General features: G+C 53.7%; 1 protein-coding gene and 1 long non-coding RNA gene across 2 annotated transcripts in view; both read left to right on the top strand.

Annotated features, from left to right (window-relative positions):
* The first annotated feature begins 2,142 nt into the window (after nt 1–2,142).
* Nucleotides 2,143–11,665, top strand: LOC140630637 (uncharacterized). The gene is made up of 2 exons (XR_012028403.1): nt 2,143–2,999; nt 3,698–11,665. It is a non-coding gene; the product is annotated as an uncharacterized lncRNA (long non-coding RNA).
* Nucleotides 11,666–15,327: 3,662 nt separating this feature from the next.
* The window catches only part of NTN1 (netrin 1), a 171,207-nt gene continuing 158,906 nt past the window's right edge, over nt 15,328–27,628 (top strand). The window contains exons 1-2 of the mRNA XM_072821155.1: nt 15,328–15,450; nt 15,871–16,957. Coding sequence (XP_072677256.1) covers nt 15,940–16,957 — 1,018 coding nt within the window. The 5' untranslated portion in view covers nt 15,328–15,450; nt 15,871–15,939. The remainder of the gene's footprint in view (nt 15,451–15,870; nt 16,958–27,628) is intronic.

The following is a 27,628-nucleotide window of genomic DNA, read 5'->3' as shown; positions in this document are numbered from 1 at the left end:
GGCCTGGGTTCCCGGGAGTCCCTCCCTTCGAGGGCCTTCGACGGGAGAGTCGGGCGAGGGCGAGCCCCCGGCGGGGGTCCGGGGGGCTCGGGTGACGGCCGCGGGGGACAAAGGGCTGGATTAGAGAATCAAAGGCTAAACCAGCCGGGAGGCAGGAGCCGCCGATCGGAGGCGCGGACGTTGGAGCTGGGGCTTCGGGGGGCACCTGTCCCGAACCCCGCGGTTGGCATGCGGGGAGGGCCGTGGCGCGCCCCAGGTCACGCCGCGGCCTCTGGGTCTCCCCACCTGCAGATGGATCGGGGAAACAGGGCCCGCTCCTGGAATCCCGACCCTCGCCAGGCGTTTGATTGGGGGTCCCCCCCCCGCGGTACCGGCTGCGTCTCCCCTGGGGGCTGGGGCGGGGGGTGGTGACCCCATGCCTTGCGCGGCCTGCGGCTGCCCACTCCCGCCCGGACCCCAGCTAGCTGGGTCTGCCTCGGTGCATCAGCTGAGTTCCAGCCGCTTGATCCTCTGACCTCCTCTCCACCCGAGGTCGCCGCCGGCGCTGGGCGCAAACTGGTCTCTGAGCTCGGAACACCAGGGCCTTCAATCTGGCGGCGCCCCCTGCGCTCCGGCCAAGCGGGATCGTGCATGGCAGCCGCAGCCCTGACCCGGAGGACCCGGCACCGACAGCGCCCCCAGCCCGGCTGCCGAGTCTCCGGGTGGGCAGGGCTGGCTTGGCTCTCTCCAGGGTGGAGCTCCCGGCTCTTTGATTTTCCTGCTGTTGGGGCTCACCGTGCGCCCACGTGGAGGGGCACATTTGGCTCTGGGCCCTTCCGCCCAGGGAGACCCTGCCATCAAGGGAAAAGAAGCTGTGGCCCTGAGATCCCACCTCAGCTGGGTTCAGAGGCCAGAATGAGAAGGAAAGACCGCTGGGGGGAAAGGGTCTTTCTGGGATCCCCGATGGGTGTCCCAGGGTGGATAGGGGACGGGATCCCATGCCTCTCACCAGCTTCTGGGTGGAAGTCACTCCTCCCTTCTGTGACTCAGTTTCCTTGTCTGCAAAACAAAGATGAAATCGCTTTTGGCTTCAAGGGAGGACCCTCACACCACTCACACCCTCAACCACCAGTGCTGCCGCACACTCCTCTGGCATCTCTTCAAGTCTTCATCGATACCTCTCCTGGGAGCTTCAGTGACTCCACTAAATTTTTCTCAGGCTGCTTCTGCCCACCCTTGCTGTTTCTGGGTTCTAGAACCCAGCTGTCCTTGAAACTACACCATCTAAAAGCCGGAAGGGACTTTGCAGAGTCTGACCCCACCCCCTCCCCGAGCAGATGGTGATAGAAAGTCCTGGAGTGGTTTGCTGGGGTCACCCAGCTAGAGGACTTCTCAGACTCTGGAATCAGCTCTGGGCCCTACCCACCCCACCCCACCCCCCACCCCCATTCCCACTCCCCACCCCCATCCCCACTCCCCAGAGAGAGAGCTTCCCTAGGCCTGGGGAGGGGCCCAGAAGTCTGCATTTTAAACAAGTTTCCCAAAGCATTTTGATGCAGGTGGCATAGGGGCTATATTTAGGGAGATAGTTTAGGAAACTGGGCTCTGTCCCTAGCTGCCCCTCCTCTCCCAGGACCATGGCCCTGCTCCCTCTCTGTGCCTCCTATGGGAGGGAGGCCTCCCTCCTATGGCGGGAGGGTGGGAAGGGACCCTACTTCTAGAAGATTCCTGGGGGATCCCCCGAATGTGCAGCCTGAGAAGGAAAAGCTATAGGGTGAGCTGAACACCCCGCCAGATGAGGAGGGTCTGAGTGGGCTGGACATTGAACTGCCCCCCAAACCGAAAGGCCTTTTCTTACCAACACACTTTCACAGCTGGACCTAGCACAGGCCCCACACACAGTACAAATGTGCCCAGAGCCCCCCCTTAGCAAGGCAAACCCCTGCCCACACCAGGGACAGAGCAGCCCACCCGCCATAGGGGATCCGTGCCAGCAATAACCCAGGTGTGAGCTGTGGCCCAGAACTCCCAACACCTGCCCCTTCACCAGGCTGGGGCTCAGAGGAGAGGAGGTGTGAGGGGGACAGGGGGAAGGTCTGGAAGAGTAGAAGAAGGTGGGTGGTGGGGGAGAGAAGCTGTTAAAAATGGGGTGGGTGGTGGGGAGAAGAGGGGACGAGTCCCCATTTATGTAAGCCGTTTGTAGCTGTGGATTGTAAAACTGGGCAGGATCCTCTGGAGTAATTCATAGTGTTTGGACAAGACAAACATTGTTCTGCTTTAAACAAACCTCCAGAAAGGTCAGCCTGGTTCATCCCTTTGCTGTGAGTCGCTGAGACTATCCAGATGATGAGAAAATCAGATCTTAGCTGAGGGGGCCCAGGCAAGAGGCAGCTGTCTCCTGAGTCCCTTGGACCCAGGGTGAGGGCACCCAGCCCAGTGAGGGTCCTTTGCTCCCGTTGAAAAGGGCTGATTCTCCCTTCGGAGCCAGGAGACGTGGTATGTGCATGTGTGTGTGTGTGTGTGTGTGTGTGTGTATCACAGATTATGAAATTTTGATACTACCAAGGATCATCCAAGTTCTAGAGCAAGGCCAACATGACCTGTAATGTGAGTCTTCTTTACTCGGGTAAGGGATTCATGGGAAACAAATGTTCTCAGATGCAGAATTGAATTAGACCTGCTAGCCTCAGGCCCAGACATGCTTCTGGACACCAAGAAGTCCCTGTTCCTTACCTGCGGATGCTCTGGCTGGGCGCCTCGATGTTTCATTTGGCAAACATTCCTTGAGTGCCTACAAGGGCCAAATGGGCTAGGCGTTGGGCACACCGCAGTGAGCAAGAGACATCACACCCAGTTGTGGGTCTGGGTCCGACCTCTCCTCTCCGTCCCTGAGTTCCCTAAGAAGAGGAACTTCTCACACTTTCACCTGCAGCTGCTCCACCACCACCGTGGCCACCAGAAGCCCCCTCTACCTCGGCTAAGATCCAGCAGACCAACTCCCTAGATCAGCCTGACAGCAGGTACAACAGGGTTCCAGAATGTGTGAGCTGCCGTTATGATTGTCATGATGACTGTGATGGTGATGGTGATTGTGGCTGGGATCGTGATTCTAGACTACACGGGAGGGACCTACCCAACTCCAAGCTGCAGTGGATGGTTTTACTGATACTTACCATGCACGCTCACTGACTTATTAGTAATTAGCAAAGCATTATTATTATTATTATTATTCAAATATTTTATTTATTTATTCATGAGAGACACACAGAGAGGGGGCAGAGACATAGGCAGAGGGAGAAGCATGCTCCCTGTGAGGAGCCTGATTCAGGACTGGATCCCAGGACCCCGGGGTCACACCCCGAGCTGAAGGCAGATGCTCAACCACTGAGCCACCCAGGTGCCCCTAATTAAAGTATTATTAACACAAAGTCCAATCTTTTGCAGCACTAATGTCACTGTCCCTGATCTGATCCTCAGTGGTCCAGGGCAGATTGTCATCTGCTGGGGGAGAGGGGGGCTCCCGTGGGAATCATGGTGATGGTCACTGTACTGGGTTCTTTATAAAAAGCATATTTGTTTAGGGCTTTGGACACCCCCGGGTCTCTTGCCTCTGCTTTTTGGCTTGGGACTCCTGATTTCCATGGAAGAGATGGAAGGCAGGGAGGAAGGGAGGGGGGAGGCAGAACGGACACATAATGTTACCAGCTACATTTTTCAGGAGAGGGGACAGCTGTCCAGAGAGGTGAAGTGACTTGCCCACCGTCTTCATCGGTTCAGGCTGCTGTAAGAGAACACCACCGACTGGGTGGCTTGAGTGACAACATGTACTTACTTCTCACGATTTGGAGGCCAAGGAGTCCCAGACCGAGGTGTTGGGCCAATCAGGCTCCTGGCTTAGGCTCTCTTCTTGGTCTGTAGATGACAGCCTCCTTGCTGGGTCCTCACATGGTCAGGGGAGCGATCGTGTCACTCATCAGGGCACTAATTCCATCACGAGGGCTCCACTTTCAGGACCTGATTACCCCGAATGGCCCTGCCTCCAAATACTATGGCACTGGGGATGAGGGCTTCCAGATGTGAATTTGGGAGGTACACACCATAGCATCCATTGTCACAGAGGTGTAGCTAGAGACCCGGGGGGGGGGGGTGTATGTGACTGGAGCTGCCCCGCTGACCACTTAAGGGGCTCCCTCCAAGCAGGGCCAGGAAGCTGGGTGCCCCGAGAGACCCCACAGACCCTATGCTCAGCCAGAGACTAAGAGGTTGCTCTGTAGGGTAGGTCATGTCCATGCAGCCTTGTGTCTACTTTCTGGTGTCGTTCCAGGGGCTGGCATGGTGGCTACTCCTTCCTTGATGGCAGCATCGGTGAGAGACAGGTCCCCTCCTTCCCCTAATCCTACTTTATTATGTTTTAAAAGATTTTATTTGTTTATTTGAGAGACACAGAGAGAGGGAGAGGGAGCGCAAGCAGGAGGGGAGCGGCAGAGGGAAAAGCAGATGCCCCGCTGAGCAGGGAGCCCCGAGATCATGACCTGAGCTGAAGGCAGACACTTCACTGACTGAGCCCCCCAGGTGCCCCCTTACTTCCCTATAACACCTTGTTATAGTTGAATCATCTGTGTACTTAACTAATCTGAATCAGGGGCCTGTGTCCGTTTCCATCCTGTACCACCTCTTAGAACTGAGCCCCCTAAACTTTCTCCCCGAGTGACACGTAGACCAGGAATACTGACATTCGGGGGGGAATGAGCTCTTCCACATAGCTGTTTTTTGCAAAAAACAGAAGCTTACTCCCTCATACAGAGAGACTTTTTATGCAGTCATCTGTCACGAAAAACATTTTGCCATCAGAATCACGATTTTGTGTTTTCCACCTAAGTGAGCGGAACCGAATATAGCAGGTTTCCCCCCACAGGTGACCCACCACCTACTTCAATGACTCAACAGCCGTAGTTAGGAGCTCAGCTCCTGGGCAATTCTCTCAGCCTCCAACGCCTCAGCTTCCTCACTTGTAAACGGGGAGGGGGGGGGGAGCAATAGATGGACATTCTAGAAGGACTACTCCTATTCTCTTCAATTCAGGGGAGCCTTCGGGAATTTGGGTGGGATGGCGTCCCTGAGTGGTGCCGGCAGAGATTCCACCGTCAGCTGTGACGTCACTGAGGAACAACGCCCAGGGCCCTCCCAATCTGTGGTTCCAGAACAGAGGACGCCTGACCTCAGCTGACAAGCACTTCGAAGGGAAAACCTTTCAGCTTCCCTGTGGACTGGAGTCTCCTCCCCTGATGGCGCGGCTCCTCTTCTCTTAAATGCTCAGGACACGAATGACCTCCTTCTGGACTGGTTCCTAAATCATAAAGGGGTTGCAATCCTGATTTCCAGGAAAGGGGGCTTGTGACACCTCAACACAAGCAGCAAGCTCTCAGCAAGCGTACGCGCAAGATGCTCTGCTCAGCATCACGGGAGGGAAGAAACGGGGAGAGGTGGTCCCCGCTCCCAGGAAGGAGACCCAGAGCGAGACGCCAGGAACGTTTCAGGACCCGAGCGTTAGGGGTCCCTTCTTTGCTCCTTCCACGTACCCCCAAGGTCACCTCTTGAGAGTTGAAGGGGACCCTCCTAACTCCAGCTGCTCTAGGATTTGCCAGAAGTTGAAAGTCAGCGTCACTGGACTGAAGTCGAGGGTCCTTCTCTTTCCAGAGGCTCCAGAGGAGGATTGGTTCCTGGTCTCTTGAAGCTTCTGGTGACTTCTGGTGGCTGCTGGTGTTCTTGGCTTGTGGCTGCATCATCGTGATTTCTGCCTGTGTCTCCACATGGCCTCCTTGTCCTCTATCCTGTCAGCTCTCCCTCTGCCTCTCTCTCAGAAGGACACTTGGCATGGCACGTAGGGTGCACCCTGATGATCCACAGCGATCTTCCCATCTCGTCGTCTCCAACCAAAGACTTTGTTTCGCCATCTAAGGCCACTTTCGTAGGTTCCAGGGATGAAGACATGGATATCTTCTTGGTGGAGGGGGAACCGCATTTTTCCGCCTGCCACGGCTGGTCACCACCCCCAGTGGCCCATAATTCTGTGGCCTTTAATTGCCTGATTGTCATGAATTTGTAGTGCGTTCCTGTTCTGTGTCTGGCAGTGCGTGCAACACTGGGGATTCAGAGGGAGAAAACACAATTCCTCCCCGAGAAGCTCGTGGATTAGTCAGGGCAACACTGTGGTGTTAAGAGCTATGGGAGGGGAGCTGGGGTGGCTCAGTCAGTTGGGCGTCTACCTTCGGCTTGGGTCATGGTCTCAGGGTCCTGGGATCGAGCCTCGCATCAAGCTCCCTGCTCAGCGGGGAGCCTGCTTCTCCCTCTCCCTCTGCCCCTCACCCCTGCTACTGCTCTCACATGCTCTCCTCTCTCAAATAAATAATAGATTAAAATCTAAAAAAAAAAAGAGGTATGGGAAAAGCAACCCCTGGATGAACCCCGAAATGTTCAAATTCCTTATCAAAGTCTGCAAGACTGTGTGCACCCTCACCTGCACTCAGCTCTCTGACCTCACCTCCTACCACTCCCCATCTCACTCCCCAAGCCCCCACCAAGCTGGCCTCCTCTCTGGTCCTTAGCGGGTCAAGGCATGCCTCAGGACTTTTGCACTGGCTGTCTTCCCTGCCAGAAATGCACGTTTTTCCTCCCTGCCAAGCCCCCATACCCCCACAGCTCCCTTCCTCGCTTAACTCTGCTCTACTGGATCCTTCTTAGAGAGGCAACCCCCAACACCCACCCCAGTACCTTGTCTAAAATGCACCTTCCTTCCTGGCATGCCCCCTCCCCTCCTCTGCTTTATTTATGTTCCTGGCACTTACCACAGTCAAGTGACTGATCCGGGCCATCTCCACCTCCACAGGTGTTTTGAGACGTGATGACTAGAACTTCCCAGAGGATCCTAGACATAAATGCATCCTGTTTCTTTTCCAATCCTCTTTCTGAGAATTCATTTAGCAGTTTTCTTTGCATGTTGCTGGTTTGGGGGGAGGTCGGGGAAGGTGCTAAGCGGCACATCAGGCTAAATTTCAAGTAGATCAGAATGGGGTGGGGAAGTGGAGGCTCTTCTGGGGGGAATGTATGAATGTGAGGAGCCATTTTTCAGTGGTGAGAATGTGTGTGTGTGTGTGTGTGTGTGTGTACGTGTGTGTGTAGAGGGGTACCTACTGGCATTTAACGGGGCCGGGGGCAGGGATGCTAAATGTCCTGTGGTGGCATTGGACCATTCTGCCCAGGGAAGAATTTTCTGGCCCTAAATGTGAGCAGCACCTCTTTGGAGAGATGATCTTCAGGAAACAGCCTGTATTCGGGTCTTCGAATAGCATTTTTCAGTTGAAACTGAAAACCTGAGGCACCTGGGTGGCTCCGTGGTTGAGCATCTGCCTTCGGCTCAGGGCGTGATCCTGGGGTCCTGGGATCAAATCCTGCAGGGAGCCTGCTTCTCCCTCTGCCTGTGACTCTCACAAATAAATAAATAAATCTGAAAGAAAGAAAGACAGACAGAAAGGAAGAAAGAAAGAAAGAAACTGAAAACCTTTAACCCTCTAATAGTTTTTCAGGCTATTTGTCCCCAAATACATCATCTTCTGCTAACACTGACTGTGTCCCCATGTCCCCAGGCCATGTATGCTATCTCTTGAGATGGTCCCTCTCACCCCCTTTCTCTGGGTGTCACTTCAGTGTCACCTCTGCACTTTGAGGTCTCCCTGAGAGGACGTCCTCCTTCAGGGCGCCTGTCAGCATTGAATGAGCTGAACCCCAACTCTGGGCTCAGAACCCCTATACCCCCCCCACTACTTTCTCCACCCAGAGAACCATCCCTTTTTGTGAACTCTGTTTCCATCCATGACAAAACTTCCCCCTCACAGTGAAGCATTTTCTGTAGTTTAATAGCGTTCAGGGTGGGACCTTGTCAAAAGGTTTTTGCAAATGAAAATAAATTACATCGGGTGGCCGGTTCCCCTGATCCACAAGAATTTTTCACTCCTCCAAAGAGCTCTGGTAGATTAAAGGATTTGGTGGATTTGGGGTTTGTATGGGCTTCTGTGCCCAAGTCCTGAATCCTCTGCCAAGAAGCCGGCAACAAGGGAGGCCCAAGCTAAGGATGAGGACCATCCCAACACTGTGGACCTAAGTGGGTAAATCTCCAGAAACCCTCCACACCCTACAGCCCTGTGCTTCTATGCTCCGAGTCCTTTCCCCAAACAGCCCCATCTCCTGAAATCCTGCCAAGGGAATGGGATCACCTTGAGCAATCCTCCCTGAGGCCTATCGGGTGAGCTGGCAGTCTGGAAATGAGGGGATGCCCCTAATTCCTCCAGGGTGAGGGACCTGGGAACCAGATCTGGAAATTTTGAGAATAAAACCCCAAAGTAAAAAAAAAAAAAAAAAAAAAAAAAAGACAAAACTAAAAAACCTTAAACTATCATCTATGGGGCCGGCTTCTTTCCTTTCACACCCATCTTTTCATTCAGTCTCACAAGCCTATACAGTAAGTGTGATAATCCCCATCTCAACCCTCGAGGGGTAAAGTCACTTGCTCAAGGTCACACAAGGTCAGCTCAAGGTGATTTGGAATCATGCTTTGTCTGCATCAAGTTCTTCCTGTTTCTGAGAGAGACACTATCGAAACAGGCCACCCTAACTCTTGCGGGGAGGCCAGATGCCAGCATTCGATTCCAGAATCTTCCATTCCTCTGCTGAGACAGTGTCCAGCCTGTGCTGGGAGCCCTGGGGACCAAATGGTTTCACGTCTGTCCTTGTAAGGGAACCAGATGCACTCAGAAGCTCAGCAAAGGCAAGTCTTAGCTCATACTCCTACTGCAGGTAGATGCCTGCATCCGTTTCCAGAATCTTCCATTCCTCTGCTGAGACAGTGTCCAGCCTGTCAAACTGCAGGTAGACCTGTGTCCCCCTTCCCCAGTCCAGACGTGGTGGAGGCCCATTGGTGTCAAAAGCTTAGCATCAGCCAAGTCTGTCCTGCCCATGAGTGGTGACCGAGAGACACCCCATCGTTCATTCGAATCCCTGCTCCTCTGCTCCTCCCGTGATGCGATCTTCAGCACATCACTTCTCTAGGCTCAGTTTCCTCCTCCCTAAAGAGATGATCGGACACCTATCCTGTCAGGTGTTACGGAGTATTTTGAGTTAATGATTGTTGGAATGCTTGGAAGATGGCTTAGCACACAGTAAGCATCAAATAAATGCTTGATTTAGAAAGTAGGACCCTCAGTCGCGCCCAGGATGGAGGCCCTGGGTCATCTCATTTCTCCTGAGCCCTTCCTCTCACATGATTAGCTTGTGCCCTCGGGGGGCCTTGCCTTCCCCTGCGTCCTCCCTGTGTTCACAGAGTGCTCCCCCCAACCTGGCCCTCACCCACACCACAGGCCTCTTCTTCCATGGGACTACTGTCCCAACCACACCATCCCATGCCCAGGATGGGGGCCGCTGTCCTCCTCAACCCCCAAATCTCCTTCCATCTACATCACAGAAACACCATCCTGCCCCTTGAAGACCTTCCACATCTCCGCCTCTGAATCCCTACCCCACACCCCACAACCTAGGTCACTCCACTCTTTCTTCGGAGACACCAGGACCTGGTTGGGCCTTCATCTCTGCCCCAAGTCCTGAGGCTGGTTCTGTGTGCCTTTTGAGACCCACCCAGGTGGACGGCCCACCCAGCACCTGGATCTCCTCAGGTCCAGTTACCTTGATGTCTGCCTCCCAGCAGGAAGTTTCCTCCTGTCCTCAGTAAGCCTCATCATCACCCCAAGCTGCTCCACCTCTGGAATCCTCCCTTCTGATGCCAGTTTGAAAGCACGATCTCCTTGGCTACTCACCACACCTCTTCCATCTTCCCAAATCTTCGAGATCGATAGAACTTTCAGTCCGATAGAACTTCCCATGATTATTGAAATGGTCTCTATTGCTTCTGTCCAAAGGAGAGTTAGCTGAGGAACCTTTAGCTCTATTTCATTTTAATTCATTCAGGCCAAAATGGAACTAACTGCCTGTGGTCACAGGCTACGGTACTGGACAGCACAGTTCTAGAAACCTGGGCTCTGTTTCCCGTTCTCTCCATGTCCTGCCTTCGTGTCTTCTCCCTTTAGCTTTGCTTCCATCGTCCATCCCAGCAGTCATCCTCTCCTTCCGCCCGACTTCCTGGAAGAAACCTGCAATTCTAGATTAATCCAGCAGTTCTTCTTTCTCTAGGTCTACACAGGGGCTGCTGAGCACTGCTGGCTGGTGGTGGGCCTATGACTTTGACTTTTGGGGCTTTCTTTCTCATAAATGGTCTCCAGCCTCATCAGGACCTTGAGTTCTGGCCAAAAAGTGTCAGCTTCTCCTCTGTGATGGCCCGATTGAGCTTTCCCTTACCCTCCAACCTCTAATGCTCCTACCTGCTCCCTTGTTGTCAGTAGATCCTGCCATTTCTTGTTCCACTGAGACAAGAGACACTTTGGCATCTGACCGCCAATTCTAGAAGATTAGTTCTTTTTTTATTATTAGATTTTATTTATTTATTCATGAAAGACGAAGAGAGGCAGAGACACAGGAGGAGGGAGAAGCAGGCTCCCTGCAGGAGCCCAATGTGGGACCCGATTCCAGGACTCCAGGGTCCCACCCTGAGCCGAAGGCAGATGCTCCACCGCTGAGCCACCCAGCTGTCCCTACGAGGTTGTCTGTTGTCATCCTCTCTCTTTCCACCCTCTCCTAGCACCCTATCTCTTCCCTACCACTTGTTTCCACCCTTCGTGAACATTGTCTATACTTGCTGTTCCCACTTTCGTGACCTGAGGCCGTCTGGCTTCTGTCCCCATGGCTCACCAAGGTCACCAATGACTTCCTTGTCGTTCAAATCCAAAGGACTTGTTTCAGATCTTATCTTGACCTTGAAAGGCATGTGACACCGCTCATCAACCCCTCCTTCCCCGAAACTTCCCTGTTGGCTTCTAAGGCACCTGAGCCTTCCGGCTTTCCTCTGTCTCCTCCTCTGACTGCTTCCTAACTTTTCTTGAAAGGGCCACTTTCTCCTCCTTCTAGAGTGATCCTCGGGCTTCCCAGGTAGGGCCGGGCGCCAAGAATGGCGGTTCCCCCTCCCAACACATTGCTTGCAGGAACACCTGGGAATTTGCTTTCTCATCCAAGACCTGCACCATTGTGTTTTGAACTCCTGTTTGTGCCATGGATCCTGCTGCTTGAGCCTGACATGCCTTTTCGGGTGTGTATTTATAACCCCCACTTTGAGAAGCTCTCACAACACTTGGACATCTGTTTTTTTCATTTGTCCCCTCAGAGGGCAGTATGCTTTAGGCAGGGACACTGACAAATTAGAGGGCACCGGGAGAGGCTGCAGAGGGGCCAGAAAACTGTCCTGGGAGAACTCATGGAAAGAACTGGAAATATTTTTGCCTAACAGATAAAGCTGAAGGATGGATGATAGAAGGCTGATTGCAAAGCTTGGACGAGGCAGAGCCTTGGGCTGCCGTGGGGGCTGCAATTTCATGAACTGTTTTGGTGGCGAGGAGGTGGGTTTTGAATGGAGGCAAACAAGTTCTACGGTGTTCCAGAATGTTCCAGACCCCCGAGGTACAAGGTGACAGTCCTGCCCACTGGGAACTACTAAAGAAGATATGCTTAGACCTAAGTGACCACAATAAAAGTGCAAAGTGTCCCCTCTCCCACCCCCAAGCCCCTGGCCTCAGCTCGGCTGGCAGCACAGAGTATCTGCTTTCTAGTTCCAAACCTGCTGCCACGCAAGATCCACCAAAAGCTCTGCAGACAGAGGCGCCTGGCCGGCTCCACAGGTAGAGTGTGCAACTCCTGATCCCGGGGTCATGAGTTTGAGCCCTGCGTTCGGCATAGAGATTACTTAAAAAAAAAAAAAAAAAAAAGAAAGAAAGAAACAAAAACACCATCTCTGCAGACAGAAACAACATAGCAGAGGGAGGGCTTGGAATGCATGTTGCAAGCCATTTGAGTCGGTACCCCAAAACAGACCCAAGGTGGGTGGGCAGGGGCACCCTGATTGGTCTCTTTCAGACCTGTCCCGGCCAGACTGTCTTTCCCTGACTTGTGGTTTGGTGTGATGCCACCAGCTTCTATGGTGGGCCATCACACAGAAACCAGCCCACGGAGCTTGCTGCTGTCACTGCCATGGGAATGTTGAGGTGCCACACGCTGTGTCCCCTTTATCCACCCCGCCCCCACCCCAGAGAGATTCCTGTCTGATTTGAGTACCGAGAATAGTTGTAATTCTCTTGAGTAATAGGTCTGTCTGTTTTTATCTCACGGACACTGGAAATCCTGTAACTGGCATGGTCTCCTTTTCATTCTGGCTGCCCGAAAGCTGAGGAACAAATCTGTGGTCTACCCACAGGAGGTGAATAGGGCATCCCAGGGGGCATTTTTGCTTTCTTCCCATTTCCACTCCTCCTGGGTTTTCTTTTCTCTTCTAGCTCTCCTTCTTATTCTACGATATAAAAACCGAGAACGCCCAAGCAAAAATCAATAAAAATCACCTGTAACCTCATGATACAGGAATGACCACAATGAACCATGTTGTCTTTTTCTTAAAGACACACTTAAAAAAAATAAATAAAAATGAGCTTACATTGTGCATAGTTTTTCTGGGGGGCATACTGTTTTATCATTTACTCCCACCCCCCTTTGCAACATCTCATGAACATCTTCCCATGTACTTAAATGCTTTTCTTTATTTTATTTTTTAAATTTTTTAAAAAAGATTTTATTTCTCTATCTGAGAGAGAGAGGGAGGGAGAGCACAAAGGGAGAGGCAGAGGGAGAAGCATGCTCCTGGCTGAGCTGGGAGCTCCATGTAGAGCCTGATCTAGGACCCTGAGATTATTACCCGACCGGAAGGGAGATGCTTAACTGACTGAGCCACCCAGGTGTCCCTAAATTATTTTAAATATCTATGAAGATCTGGCAATTTAGTAGTAACAGTGAACATTGCTACATACACTTGCAACATGCCTGGTTTTGTGTATATTTACATTTATCCCTTGTTCGTGTTGATTATTTAAGTGCAGTATGTGTGTTCACGTATAATAAGCTACTATCTTCCTATGTGCTAACTCATTTGATGCTCACAACCCTCTGAGATGGATTTTATTGTCCCCTTTTTACAAATGAGAAAAGCAAAGCACAGAGAGATGCAAAACTTGCCAAGCCCACAGTTTGGCTTCAAAGTATTACTCCTCACTGCTATGCCCTCGACATGGGACTCAGATCTCACAGCTCACAAGAGTTAAACATTTGCTCTGTGTCCTCTCACCTCATTGTCTAATTTATATTATTTTGCCATGTTTTCAGTACCCTCGTAAGTCAGGGACAATCCTCTCTGCCACAAGGCAGAAATAAACAGTGTAGGGAGTGGTAAGTGGCATGAGAAGGCAAAGCTAAAAATCGCCCTAGGGCAGAGGATGAATCTGGGCCCTCTTTCCTTTTTCCTGCAAGGGAACGCGTTTATTTCCCTGGGCTGTGGTGAACTCCCATCCTTGGAAGAGCTGGCTTGGGTGGCTCTCTCTCAGGGAGGGAGTCTGGGGAAGGCGGTTTTCCAAGGAGACTGAGCTGGGCCAAAGGAGCCCTGAGGCCCCTTCTTAGATTCTCACAGTTTGTTTAGAGTGCCAATAAGACAAAATGAGACACTTGATGGAGATAATGCAGCCAGTCAGCTGTTGGGCCAGAACCAGAACCCTGGGCTTTCACTCCGGATTTATTACTAGATCACTCATCTAAAAGTAAGAAACTAACAGGGATTGAGTTTCAAACTCTCAGCCCAGTGGATTCTCCCTCAAAGCGCTTTTGGCTGTGGTGCAGGATAGTCAAAGGATGCTGTCACTGTCCTCTGTCCTTTAGTTAAGGTGGCAGAGAATGAGGCAAGACAGAGAAGCTGGGTGGCCCCAAGGATGCCCCCTGAGACTATAATTGGGTGGGATTATGATCCACTTGTCAAGGAGGACAGGAAGGAGCCCCGGTTTCTATGCCAGGATCTGCTCGATGTTTACTAGCTGGGAGATGCTGGGCAAGCTTCTGGACCTCAGTTTCTTCATCTGCGAAATGGGGCGAAGACCTAACTTTGCAAAGCTGTAGTGAGGCTCTCGCGACATAGTGCAGGGCAGAACACCCTTGAAAACACAAGCCCGACTCGGGGGACCTGGGGGGGCGGCTGGGCTGCTCCTCCTCCCCCAGCCTGAGGCTCGCAGACCTGTCTGGAGGGTCGTGGGCCAGTGCCCAAGGGGCCGTCCGGCTGCTTGCCCATCGCCAGCCTCCAGCCCACCGCAGCGTCCCCGGGCGCGAGGAGCCGCGTTCCCAGTTGGCAGGCCCACCGCAGAATGACAATCGGGGTGGGGACGGGGGGGGGGGCGGTCTTCAGGAAGAAGGGGTGAGCAGGCCGAGGTTTCCCCCGCCCCTCCCTCCCCGGTCCTCTTCTTCCTCCCGATTCCCGGCTGCCTGCCCACGGGGGCACAGCCCTGCGCGCGGTGCCACCGGGGCCATCAGGCCGGGTTGGAGGAAGGCCCGACCTCGGCGCAGCAAAGAAAACAAACACAGATGTGTTTGGCTGGGACCCGGAGGGAGCACGTCGTCCCCTCCCCTCTCCTCCCCCCACGCCCCGCCGCCCGCGGCTCCCCCGGGCGTGGGGCCGGCGGAAACCTGCGGGGCTCCCAGGGCGGCGCGGGGGGCCCGGGGCGCGGCTGACAGCCCGCGGCCCGCCCCTCCTCCCCGCGTGGGGTGCTCGCCGGGCCCAGCCCCCCCCCCCCGTCCGGGGTTTCCCCGGGCGCTCGCCTCGCTTCCTCTTTGTCTGCGCCGCCCTTCCCCGGGCTCCCCGGTTCCCACCCGCTCGCGCCGCGTCCGGGCCGCTCGCCTTTAACTTTCTTCTTTCCCGGGGTTAAAACTTTGCTCGCGAGCGGGCGGCTGCTCGCCGACGTTATTGGCCGGCGCCCCGCCCGGCGCCCCGCCCCCCGCCCCCGCGCTCCCCTCCGCCCCCCACTCCCCCACTCCCCCACTCCCCCCACTCCCGGCGCTAGCGGCGGCGGCGGCGGCGGCGGCGGCGGCGGCGGCGGCGGCGGAGCCTTCGGGGGCGTGCGTGCGTGTGTGTGAGTGCGCGCCAGCGAGCGTGAGTGTGTGTGCGCCCCGGGCGCGGGCTGGGCGGCCCTCGGAGCGCGGCGGGCGCGGCGTCACCCGGGCCGGCGAGCGAGCCAGGCGGCGGGGGCCGGGGCCGGGGCCGGGGCGGGCCGGGCCGGGCCGGGCCGGGGCCGGGGCCGGGGCTGGGGCAGCGGCGGCCGCGCCGGGCATGGAGCTGGCAAGCCCGCGCTGAGGCGGGACGCGCCTGCTGGCCGCGAGCGAGAGGCTCTCCGCCGTCCGGCGCGCGGGCTCCCGGCCGGGGCCGGGCAAACTTTTCTTTCTCTTTTGCCCTCGCCAGAGGTAAAGTCCCGAGCGCGGACTGCGCGGCGGGGACGCGGTCCGGGCCGGCCGGAGGGACCCCGGGCCGTGCGGGTGGAGGGCGTCCCGGGGCGCGGGCATGGCCCCCTCGCGCGGCGTGGAGGCGGCGGCGGCGGCCGGGAGGTCCGGGCGCGGGCGGTGCGGGCTCCGGGCTCCGGGCTCCGGGCCGGGCCGGTGGTGCTGGGCTCGGGGAGGCCCGGGATCCGCCGGCCCCGGACCCGCGGGGAGCGAGGCGGGCGGGCGGGCGGGCGGGCGGCCGCGGGGTTGGTGGCGCGGAAGCCGGCGCCCGCCCGCGCCCGCCCGCGCCCCCGCTCGCCGCCCTCCGGGGAGGGCGGGGGTGGGGCGGGAGGCGGCGGAGGGCGCGGGGCGGGCTGGCTGAGCGCGGCTCCCCTCTCTCCGCAGGCGCCTTCTGCGGCGGGCGGACCGACTCCTCGGCGCGGCGCGGCGGGGCCGGGGCAGGCTGGACGCGGCATGATGCGCGCCGTGTGGGAGGCGCTGGCGGCGCTGGCGGCGGTGGCGTGCCTGGTGGGCGCGGTGCGCGGCGGGCCCGGGCTCAGCGTGTTCTCGGGCCAGGCGGCGCAGCCCGACCCCTGCTCGGACGAGAACGGCCACCCGCGCCGCTGCATCCCGGACTTCGTCAACGCGGCCTTCGGCAAGGACGTGCGCGTGTCCAGCACCTGCGGCCGGCCCCCGGCGCGCTACTGCGTGGTCAGCGAGCGCGGCGAGGAGCGGCTGCGCTCCTGCCACCTCTGCAACGCGTCGGACCCCAAGAAGGCGCACCCGCCCGCCTTCCTCACCGACCTCAACAACCCGCACAACCTGACGTGCTGGCAGTCCGAGAACTACCTGCAGTTCCCGCACAACGTCACGCTCACGCTGTCGCTCGGCAAGAAGTTCGAGGTGACCTACGTGAGCCTGCAGTTCTGCTCGCCGCGGCCCGAGTCCATGGCCATCTACAAGTCCATGGACTACGGGCGCACGTGGGTGCCCTTCCAGTTCTACTCCACGCAGTGCCGCAAGATGTACAACCGGCCGCACCGCGCGCCCATCACCAAGCAGAACGAGCAGGAGGCCGTGTGCACCGACTCGCACACCGACATGCGCCCGCTCTCGGGCGGCCTCATCGCCTTCAGCACGCTGGACGGGCGGCCCTCGGCGCACGACTTCGACAACTCGCCGGTCCTGCAGGACTGGGTCACGGCCACCGACATCCGCGTGGCCTTCAGCCGCCTGCACACGTTCGGCGACGAGAACGAGGACGACTCGGAGCTGGCGCGCGACTCGTACTTCTACGCCGTGTCCGACCTGCAGGTGGGCGGCCGCTGCAAGTGCAACGGCCACGCCGCCCGCTGCGTGCGCGACCGCGACGACAGCCTGGTGTGCGACTGCAGGCACAACACGGCCGGCCCGGAGTGCGACCGCTGCAAGCCGTTCCACTACGACCGGCCCTGGCAGCGCGCCACGGCCCGCGAGGCCAACGAGTGCGTGGGTGAGTGGGGGGCGCCGCGGGGCCGCGGGCGGCGGGCGGGGACCGTGGGAGGCGCGTTCGCGGACCGCCCGGCCGGGGAGGGCTGGGAGCCGGCGCACTGGCTCGCCGGTGCTGGCCTCGGAGGCTCGGGTTTGCGCCCCGTGCGCTCCGCCAAGCCAGGAAGCCGGAGAAACGCTGCGGCGCGGGGGGATGGGGTGGGGTGCGGAGGACTTTGCAGAAAACTTGCTGCCGGGTCCCCCTGACTCCGGGCTCAAATGCAAACGTGCTTCGCCTTAACCCTCGGTGTGGCGGGACCCTGGGATCCACCTCCGCCTTACCCTGCCCGCCCTCCCCGCCTTTCCCCGGGCTGCAGCTGGGCGCGCAGTTGGGAACCCCGGCCAGGCTCCCGGGAAGTTCCAGCCCCACGACCGACCACAAATCCCTTGGGAGATGGCAAAGGGATTTGCAGTTTGGGGCCAGTTCAGCACCCTGACGAATATGTCTATCACTCCTGCACCGGCCATTTGTCTTTATGGTTCGGAAACCGCGCCCCCCCCCCCTTTTGGAACAGCCTATTTGTGTTAGCAAAAGAATGAGGTGCTTTAAATGAATTATTATCTACAGATGACAAAGGAAGGGTTCAGTAATTATTCTAAAATAATTCAATCCTGGACCAGAAAAGTATATCAGAGTTTTTTTGTGTGTGTGTTAGCGTCAGGGTTAGGTGAAATGGAACAGCTTTGAATTAACCCAGGGTCCGGCTTCTCGCTTTTTTAATGTGGTTTCAAGTCCTGAAAGAAATCTGACAAAACCAGCACTGGTGACTACTGTGGGGTCAGAAATGAGGCTAAAAAAAAAAAAAAAAAGAGAGAGAGAGAGAGATCCATTTCTATTTCTGAATTGTACAACTTTGCTGCTGTACAAACTCTCAGGCATCAGTTTCTCCCCAGGAAGAAAAAAAAAAAAACAACCACCCCAAAATAGGAGTGGGGGTGCCCGGGAGGAATGCCAGAGAATTCCAGTAGGATATTTTAATGTCCAAATCCCACGTTCTATTTAAATGAAAATTATTTAGTCCATAAATAAGGCCATTCGGGGTGCATCTTTTGTGAACATATAGCTCTTCGGCCCTCTCCCTACCCCCTGGGGCAGCCGCGCCGGGTTTCTTCAGCCCCTTCCCGGGTCGGAGGCACATGGCTAAGTTTGCTGGTCCCCACAAACACACGTTTTGAGGTCTGGTTCTGATTAATTGTGTCATGTTGTTGTCAAATAGTTTGTGCCTCATGACTGTGGATGCAGACTTTTGAGCGAGCGAATGGAAAACATGTCTTGGAGAGCCGGGTGGGTACTGGGGCCCAGTCCCGCGTCCTGGGCTGCAAGACGGCTGGCTGCACCGCCTGTTGCATGGCGCAGGCCTCCATGTTTTTGCACCGGGTCCCGCTTTTGCAGACCTAATTGTTCATCCCCCTCATTTAAGGCACTGCGCGCTGGTTGCCCAGTTTGAAGAGACTTTGCAGGATTCGGCAGTGAGAGCGAGTAGTTAGACCCTGACTTAGTGGTCTTTGAGAATAAAATTGCTTTGATCTGCTCCATTACTTTAGAAATGTTGGTTTTTCCCATTCCTTCTCCTTCCCCCTCCCTCTTTTCTTTGCTTCCTTTTGTGCGTCAAAACCCTTTATTGACATTTAAAGGGCCTCCCACGGTTGTGCGGTATGAAAGATATCTTCGAGTTGTCAACAGCAGGGTTTAATTGGACAAATGCAAGTGAATACATTGAGGTGAATAAACTAGATCTTGCGGTAACACTGTACTGCCTCGAAGATTCGGCTCAGCCTTGGTATTGTTCAGATTCACCATCCACTCCCCCATCTCTCCTTGTCACTTTGGATGTGGAGACGGACCGTATTTGTTGTAACAATGGTCATGCACTTGAAATAATCTCTGTAGTTTAGGATTTTGTCTTTTGACCAAAGCGTTAACTATGTGCACAAATTGGATTGACTGCTTTTTTTTTTTTTAAACAGCCAAATTGAGCAATCAACATATTAACTAATGTAATTAGTAAGTGGTTTTTTTTCTTTTTTTGTTCAAAAAGTTTAATTAGGCCTAATGAGTACGTAATCTGCATGACAAATGATCGGCTAACAATATTTTCTGGTTTTTACTGAAGTTATTTTAATTCTCAGTAGTTAAAGTATCTTTAAATCTTGCCAATTATTCAGTCATCTCATAAAAGCAAAGCCAATTCAACTAAGTTAAAGTTATTTATAGTTTCCTTTTTGAATAGATGTTCTGATATCTTGTAGCTACAGCCCCTGGAACGTCAGGTTGAAGTTCCCATAAAGTCTTAATTGAAGTCTTAGTGATTTTTCCATCATTCCGCAAAAGAGAAAGCCAGCAAAGACAATTTAGAAGTGATTTACAATTAAAGGTCGAGCTTTTTATGAAAAGGCCCTGTAGTGGAGATATGTGAATGAATTAGTATTTGACAGGTGTTCTGAGACACTACAGGGCACTGTGCTAGGAAAAAAAGCATTAATAAATCCTTCAAACACTAACTTTTGTACTATCAGCGGCTCAGATTTTCCCCCCCAACATAATCCTATCTTGTGAATTTCACACTGTTGACATATAAAGTCAAGCTACCCAGATTATTTACAACGAAGGCAGAGTAAAGAAGGATGTTTTTTAATTCCAAAAAACAGTCTTGATAAAAAATGAAACATTATCCCTGTGCCATTTTGTCTTTGCCTTTATAAAATAATGAGACAGTGGTTTATAACAGACTAAAATGGCATCCTTCCCCAGGTTGCCCCGTAGCTCTCCTTCGGCTCCCCCCACCCCCCAGAAAAAAACCTCCAAAATTTAAAAAGACTTGGATATTCTTCTTTGCCTACCTAGTTCTAGATGAGGCCGAGGTACTTTCGGATTGCTAAGAAATGTGTGCATCCTATAGGTTTTCTTTGGTCAAGCTTTCTTTTTTGGTGCTGTTTCAAGGTTGGGTCTCTACGGAATAAATGTGAACTTGCATAAAGCCCAATTTTATTTTAAATGCAATTTTGGATTTCTTCTGGAAGAAAAAAACCCTCGAAACAATATGAAAGACAAGACCATGTATAACGTTACAGCCTCGACAGCTCTCAGTGGAATAACTAAATACTTTCTTCCGCCCATATGTATCAGCAGTGTTCACATGCTCTTATACACATGTGCATTTACATTCATCGCGTAAAGAAGCATCCATGCATGGTGGGGGTGTGTGTACGTTCAAGGGAAAATGCATGAACAGTTTTAAACCACCTGGGTTGCTAGGCCCCTTTCTTCCCCCTTCGTTTTTTTTTTTTTTTTCAAAAGAGCATCTGAAGACCATATTGTGTTTCATAAATTATTGACATCAGTTTTAATCAGTGTCCGCCTGACGTCGGAGCTGTGTTAGTATTTAGTGCCTGACGAAGCATGCTGTTTAATCTTACTGTGGGGATGTCAGCATGAACCCCTGCCTGGTTTGTGACAGGGTGAGCTTATGAAAACTCGTTTTGCGACTCACTCTATGGCTTTGCGTTGCCCAGCTGAAACCCAAAACCCACACAAAAGACGTCTCTGCAAGATGAGCACCGTGCTGGGCTGGCCTCCTATGGTCTTGGGTACCTGCAACATAATGCTGGTAATTGTTTAAACATGGCTTTGGGAGGTGGGGGGGTCCTCATGCTGCAAATGGCTCTCACGCTTTGGCCTACCATCATCCCCGGCAGGAAGGGGAGGGGGTGTATTGGAGGTGTTGCTGTGAGAAATCCAACGCCCCACTAAAGACTCTTGCAAAATCAGAAGGCTAAAATTATTTGCTCCTTAGTCTAGAGCCTGGCACGTAGCTGTAGATCAGTGAGTATTTTTATAGTCTTAGTAATTATTATAATTATCATCATTATGGTGGTTAACTCTTGAGAGCTTATTTTTTTTTTGCCAAGCACTTATATTAGTCATTTAATCATTGCAACTATGCTAATAATAAGCAGTATGATTGCACTTATTTTACAGATGAGAAAACCATAACCTAGAGACATTCAGGTGGTTTTCCCAAAGCCATGTGGTTAGTAGGTGGTGGAGCTGGGTGTTTATGGTTTGTCTTACTGCATCCTTCGTGTTGACTCCACAGAAAATGGACTGATGGATGGATGGATGATGGATGGATGGATCGGTGGGTGGGTGGTAGTTACATATCCATGTATAGGAGAGAATTGGCACAACCTGTTACTTCTGGTAGAATTGGAGATGGTTCCCTCATTGTATTGATTATGTTATGTTGTATTAATTATGTTCATACGTACATAAATATGAATTGTATGTAAAAAATCATCCTTCACTTTAGCCATCAGGTCCTGTGGGAGCTGGGAGTCAGGAATATAAGTGAAGAGGGCTTAAATACTTTCTTTTGGGTCTTGGCATTTGCAAGTGTTGGTGATGGGCAAGCCTTTTCTTCATTTCAGGGGCTCTGATCTCTCTCAAAGGTGGGGACACAGAGCTGGTAGTCAGAAAATCCTCTTTAACAAGGCCTTTTCCGTTTCCCTAATGTTCTGTACCTCCCTTGCTTCTGTGGAACACATAGGAAAAAAATCTAGGAAGTGGGCTGAGAAGTGTTGTTAAGGAGAAGAGTTTAGCAGCAGACCCTGGCTGGTAGCATACACCTGATAGGTGCAGTTCATGCATGTTAGTTAGCACACGGGCCATTGGTGATCTCGGGCCACCCCCCCCCACCCTCACCCCGACTCGGCAGCTGGAGTGAGGGTCTCTCCTGGGCTTCTCCCCAGCATCTGGTGGGCAATGAGGCCGCTCCCTACTCTACCCAGAGAAGGGAGACAGAATTGTGTCAGGGTAAACCTTCGAGGGCGGGTCTGTGCGTTTTCAGGCTTTGCCAAGAAGCCTTTGGCCCTGCCCAGACTTCTCTCTGACCTCCTCCTCCTGTAGAAAAATGAGATCCTCGGAAAAGTATTTGAGACTTTATGTCCAGAGTAAATATTGGAAAGGCAGTGGGTTGAGATTCAGATGTTCCCTGGAAGGAATCCCCTCATTTTCTGCTCACAGCTGGTATAGATATCTCCTTCTTGAGATGAGTTGTGCTTTTCATTAAGTAAATTTTTTGTCTTGGGATTAAACCAACATTGTATTCTTAATAGACTTTTATGTTTACACTTCAAAAGTCCACTGGGTTGTTATTCGTGTTATCTTGATGGCTTCTACAGTGTCTGCTATGCACACTGGCCTCACCAAAATAAATGGCTCCCTAGGGAACTGGATTATAAAACCGCCTTATCTGTCCATGCACCAGTACAGATATTTTGTGAGCCAGTATTTTTTTTCTTCCTTTCAGAAGTGATAATCATACCTTGGGTTTCTGCAGTGCCTTTCATTAGAGGGAGACCGGAGGTCTCAGAGGGCTTTTGAAATGCTCCGGATTTAAGCCTAATACTTGCAGAGTGGCCCATGGTATTTTGCCTGTCGTCTGGAAAGACACGCAGCAGTCCCTGTGGTCTCTGCGGCCTCGGAAGATGTGGCATTGGCCTGGGTGGCCAGGGAACTGCAGGGTTGACAGTGGCAGCCCAAGGCGGCTGTCAGGTGGCATCCTGAAGACAGACCACAAACCCCTCCTAAGTGCCAGCCACTGTACTAGGTGCTCTATGTGGGCTCTGTTTCAGTCAATCAGGTCGCCACCAGGAATGGAAGCATCTTGAAAACGGATGTCCCTGCCACCAACGGGGAATTTTTACACCAACAGAACTAAGTGTGGACTGGTCTGCAGGGCACATATTGGCTTAGTCAGTGAGGCCATCACATACACAGGGGGTGTCCCCAGCACTTGTTTCAAAGGCTGATCACATAAAAGCTGTGTCGTCTTATAACCAGCTCGGGGGTGGGGGTGGGTGGGAGGGGGATGGCTTTCCTGAATAGCACCTGGAGCCTGTGAGCTGCCTGGGCCAGTCCTTCCACCGTCTGCAGTCCTGGGCTTTGACCTGTGTTGCACAACATAGCGAGCTCACTGCATTGCATTGCATTGCATTCCCGTATTCTTGCCCCCAAAACGCATTCCTATGTGAACTCAGAATTGGATTTTATTTTGTTTTATTTTTATTATTTTTTGAGATTTTATTTATTCACGAGAGACACACAAAGAGAGGCAGAGACACAGGCAGAGGGAGAAGCAGGATCCTCGTGGTGAGCCTGTTGCAGGACTCGGTCCCAGGACCCTGGGATCAGGACCTGAGCCGGAGGCAGACACTCAGCCACCCAGGTGCCCCCCGAATTGGATCTTGATTGGCCTTCTGAACATTGTATAGTTGATGTGACTGTTCCCCCATGTCAGAAGGCCGGGACTCATTCCCAGTGTCAGCTCTTGGCCTGTAGAGGGAAATGCTCCCTTCCCATCTCCAGCAACTGGGAGGCCTTTGCTAGGTGTGTGTTCAGCCCGTCTGGGGGTGGGGGCGGGAACGGGGAACCCCTTGGGAAGGGGCTGTGGTCATGTGATGGACAAAGCATGGGATGCCTCCTGTCTGAGAATTCCTCTTCTGATACTGCAGTGCCTGCCCCACACCTCCTTCCCAATAGGCATTTGTCTGAGGCGTCCGTGGACACTCAGGGCACAAGAGCAGATGTCACCGGGCGGGGTGGGGGGGAACGGGACAGGTGTACCAGTGATTCGGAAGTTCTGGGGACTGGAGAAGTGTGCTCTGGCTCTGCCCATGTTGGAGTCATCCCTGGAGCTCCCTGGGCCTCCTGCCATCGGGACGAGCACAGGAGCTATAGTTAGGGGGAAATGAATTCGTGTTGCGGTGCGTTGACGCGTGTAGAGGAGATCCAGAAGACAGATGTTGCTGGGTGTGGTGGACTTCCAGGTTGTCTAAAGGGGTGGCTTTTCAGAGGGCAAAGTAAATTTGCTGGGTGAGAACCTTGAAAGGCAGAAAGTGAACACCCTAGTGCACCCCATCCTCTGATAACCAAGGAATCTACCCAAGTCAGCCAGGAAGAAGGTGCTGGAAGTCTGTCTCTGTGCAGGATTCAGGACTGGCCTGGGTAAGGTAGGTTGAGGTATCAGCGCCCTGGGTACAGGGTTGAGCTCCACATTGGAGCCCATACATGCCCTTTTCTGGTTGGTGCTGTTGATAGAATTTTAGATTTTTCCTCCCAGGTCCTTTTCCGCCTGGGGAAGAAAGAGAGTATTGGTTGTCATGTGCAATTCTCACACATTCCAGAGGCCCCACACCTGAGTTCGACCATCTGTAGGACTGCAGGGACCTTTAAATGGGCTGGTTTTGAATAACTGAGCCTTTGGTAACAAGGAAATGAAAACAGAGCTCTTTTAGTTTCCCAGAGCACCTGTATGTTGCATGACGTTCCATAGTTAGGGGTGTCCCCAAGAGAGGGACACTTTCTGCCTGCCTGATTACCACCATCAGGGCTTCTCATTTTCATCTGTTCCTGCCTGGGGTGGCCATGGTGAGTCCTTAGCAATGGTGCCACCGCTCCCCCATTCTGAAACCAGGGCAGACATTGCTAATCAATCACAGTACTCTGTTCTCTTAAGGCCAGAGGTGGGCTTAGGGTATGGGAATCCTTTTCCGTATAATACCCTGGACAGCCGTTATCACTTAGAATTAGCCTAGGAGATGAACACTCTGTGACACCTTTGTCCCCAGAAGACCTTCCCCAGCTCCCCCAGCATGCAGAGAAGGAGTACCCTGGAAGTGGATGCTTCTGGAGCCATCAATGGTCCCGGCGGCGGGTGCTCTCTTGGGCCTGGGAAGTAAAGAAGCGTTAAAATGGGGATGCCCTCCCTGCAGGTAGAATGCACTTTCTTTGGGGGAGATCGTGCGTGGGAAGGGCGGATGCTTGCACACGTGTACTAACCCGTGAACACGGCTGGGCCCTCCAAGGGAGGAGCTTTGCCGATCGCCCTGGACACAGGAGGTGCAGAGGGTCTGGAGAGGAAGCGGTTTTGGATTTGGCTCCTCTACTGTGGGAGGATTGGATTGCAGTCCACTGCAACACATTTTCCGCACGCATTTGCTTTGTTGTAGTGTTTTGTTTTGTTTTGTTTTTTCTCCCATGCCAAGAGCGTGAGAGACCAGGTTCCCTGAAAAGAGTGTCTTCTAGGAGGCTCAGCTCCGAGGCTCCCAGGCAGGTTCCCCTGGACTAGGAGAGCTAGGGGTTGGGGCTCTGGTGCATGAGGCTTCCCGGGGGCTCTTCCCACCTCAGAAGTTGGGCCCTCGCCCCCTGAGCCCCATCTGTGTGGCATTGTGAGACCTGCCTGGGCCACTTCCCTCGGTGCTCTGCTGCCATTTGGGCCAAACAGTAACCGATGATTCCAACCCCAGCATGAAAAAGGAAACACATTGTGTTTACAGATCCAGGATTTGGCACCCGAAACATCAAAGTACCTTTGAGTCGCACGCCCCAGGGCAGGGCTGTTGGACACCCTGCCCCGCGTCCTGCGGCCAGCCTGTTTCCTCTCCCTGAAGCCAGCCCTCCGAGGTGGGCAGGTTGATCCCAGCCAACTCTCTGTTCCCAGACCCAGCCCTGCCTCACTCCGTGGCTCAGACCCCGTGGCTCAGAGAGTTCACGGCGAGAGAGTGGCCCGGCCTTCCCTGCTATGCGAGCAGGACAAGTGCTGCTCATGCCCCATCCACAGAAACCAGCCCTCCCGAGACCCTGTTCTCGGGCAGATTGGCCATCGTGACCCCCAAAAATCCAAGGGTCAGGGCTTTGCTGTGTTTCTCACACCTGTTTGTTGTTAGAACCAGGGTGGGAGGGCTGACCATTCTCCTGGAGTCAGTGATGCCTGCAGGAGAACATGACCCACATTTGAGTGACAAGCGTGTTCTGCTTTTGCTGCTCCAGAGGAATTATTTCCTTCTATGATCAAGCTCGGAGGGCACAGCTCTCTGTTTAATGATAATACGGAATAGCACGATGTGTGGTTGAGACAGGCCATGTCCAGCCTCACGCTGCCCGGGTTACAGCTCCATCTCCACCCACAGGGTCACCTTGGGCCCCTCTGGGTGCCTGGATTCAGTGCCCTCGGTGTGCTGGGGGTCTGTGCAAGACCCCGGTGGGATACAGGGGGCCGGGGAGTGAGAGGAGCCCTCGCATCGTGCTGCCAGGGGGACTCAGAGGAGGGGCACAGGAAGGAGACCCAGAGGCAGAGTACTTGTCCTCGCCTTTGGGCTTTTTTTTTTTTTCCTTTTTAAGATTTTTATGTATTTATTTGACACAGAGAACATGAGAGCTTGTGCAAGCAGGGGGAGCTGCAGGCAGAAGGAGAGGGACAAGCAGGCTCCCTGCTCTGCGGGGCTTGATCCCGGTACCTGAGGATCATGACCTGAACTGAAGGCAGATGCTCAACCCACTGAGCCACCCAGGCACCCCCGGCTTTTATCAACCCACACGTCTATCACCCACCCTTTCTGCTGCCGTCCTCTGCTGTAGACACTGTGCAGATACTACCTCGTCTGACCCTCACAACAGACTGTGATGTGGGTTCTCTCATTATTAGTCTTCAGTAGATTCCTTTATGAAGTGTGACATCCATACAGAAATGCACTCGGATCCCAGCTCTAGGACTGTTGATGAGCACCCACATCCAGAACACACCAGCACCCTGGAAGCTGCCCTGGGCTCCCTCTCCCTCACCACACCCTCTTCCCACCATACGTTGATTTTGACTGGTTTTGAGCTCTGCCTAAGTGTAATTGTGTTCTGGCTTCTTTTGCTCAGCATCTCCTCGGTGGCGTGTATTTCCGAGCGGTCTCATGAGTTTCCATGGCCGTGCGGTGTGTTGTGGTGTACACGTAACACACTTTAGTCACCCGTTCCATTTACAGCGGACACTTGGGTGGTTGTTGCATGCCAGCTATTGCAAATGATGTTGCTGTGCACTTACTCGTCCACATCTTTGGACTTGTGCATGTGTGAATGCGTTTCCGCTGGGTGCGTATCCAGAAGTGGAATCACGGGATCCTAGGGAGGACGTGGACCTGCCCCAGGGTCACACAGCTAGTAGGCGGTAGGGTTCAAAGGAGAATCTAGGTGGTGTAGGCCCCGGGGTCTTGCTTCTCCCCACTGTGCCCGGCTGCCTCTCATCTTTAATCCGTATATACCCTGTCCCAGAAAACAATACTGTGGGCAAAGATTCCCTTTACTTCTCCTGGTCTTGGTATTTTCTTCTGCAAAGTGAGGAGTTGGAGCATGAAGACCATCTTCAGCTTTGATAGTTACAGCGGAATGAGCCTCCCACCTGAGGCTTCTTCTGCTGTGTGACCCACCTCTCTGTTCCAGTGGGAGTCCCTCAAAAGACTGGCTGGGCTCTGGGGATGAAGACTTGAAGACTACCAGGGATTTGTCTTCCCCCCCACCTCCTCCTTCTCCACCAGCTGTTCCACTTGGGGAGGGGAAGACCTGGGATGCATTCCTTCTTGGCCCTCCTGCGTGTCAGCGAGCCAGTCTCCTCTCTTCAGATCACACGTGTGCAGCTGGATGAATGTTGACAAAGTCAGCTCGCCTGTGTAATTGGCTCAGCCATCAAGAAATAAAATATTTCCAGAGGGCCTCCTCCGTGTGTCCTCCAAATCGCCACCCCGAGGTGTACCACCATCTTGGCCTCTAGCACCGTAGATTTCGTTTTGCCTGCTCTTGAACTTTATATAA

The sequence above is a fragment of the Canis lupus genome, chromosome 3, assembly GCF_048164855.1.
Source record: "Canis lupus baileyi chromosome 3, mCanLup2.hap1, whole genome shotgun sequence".
In the NCBI taxonomy this organism is placed as follows: domain Eukaryota; kingdom Metazoa; phylum Chordata; class Mammalia; order Carnivora; family Canidae; genus Canis; species Canis lupus.
This window is presented reverse-complemented; position numbering and strand designations above follow the sequence as displayed.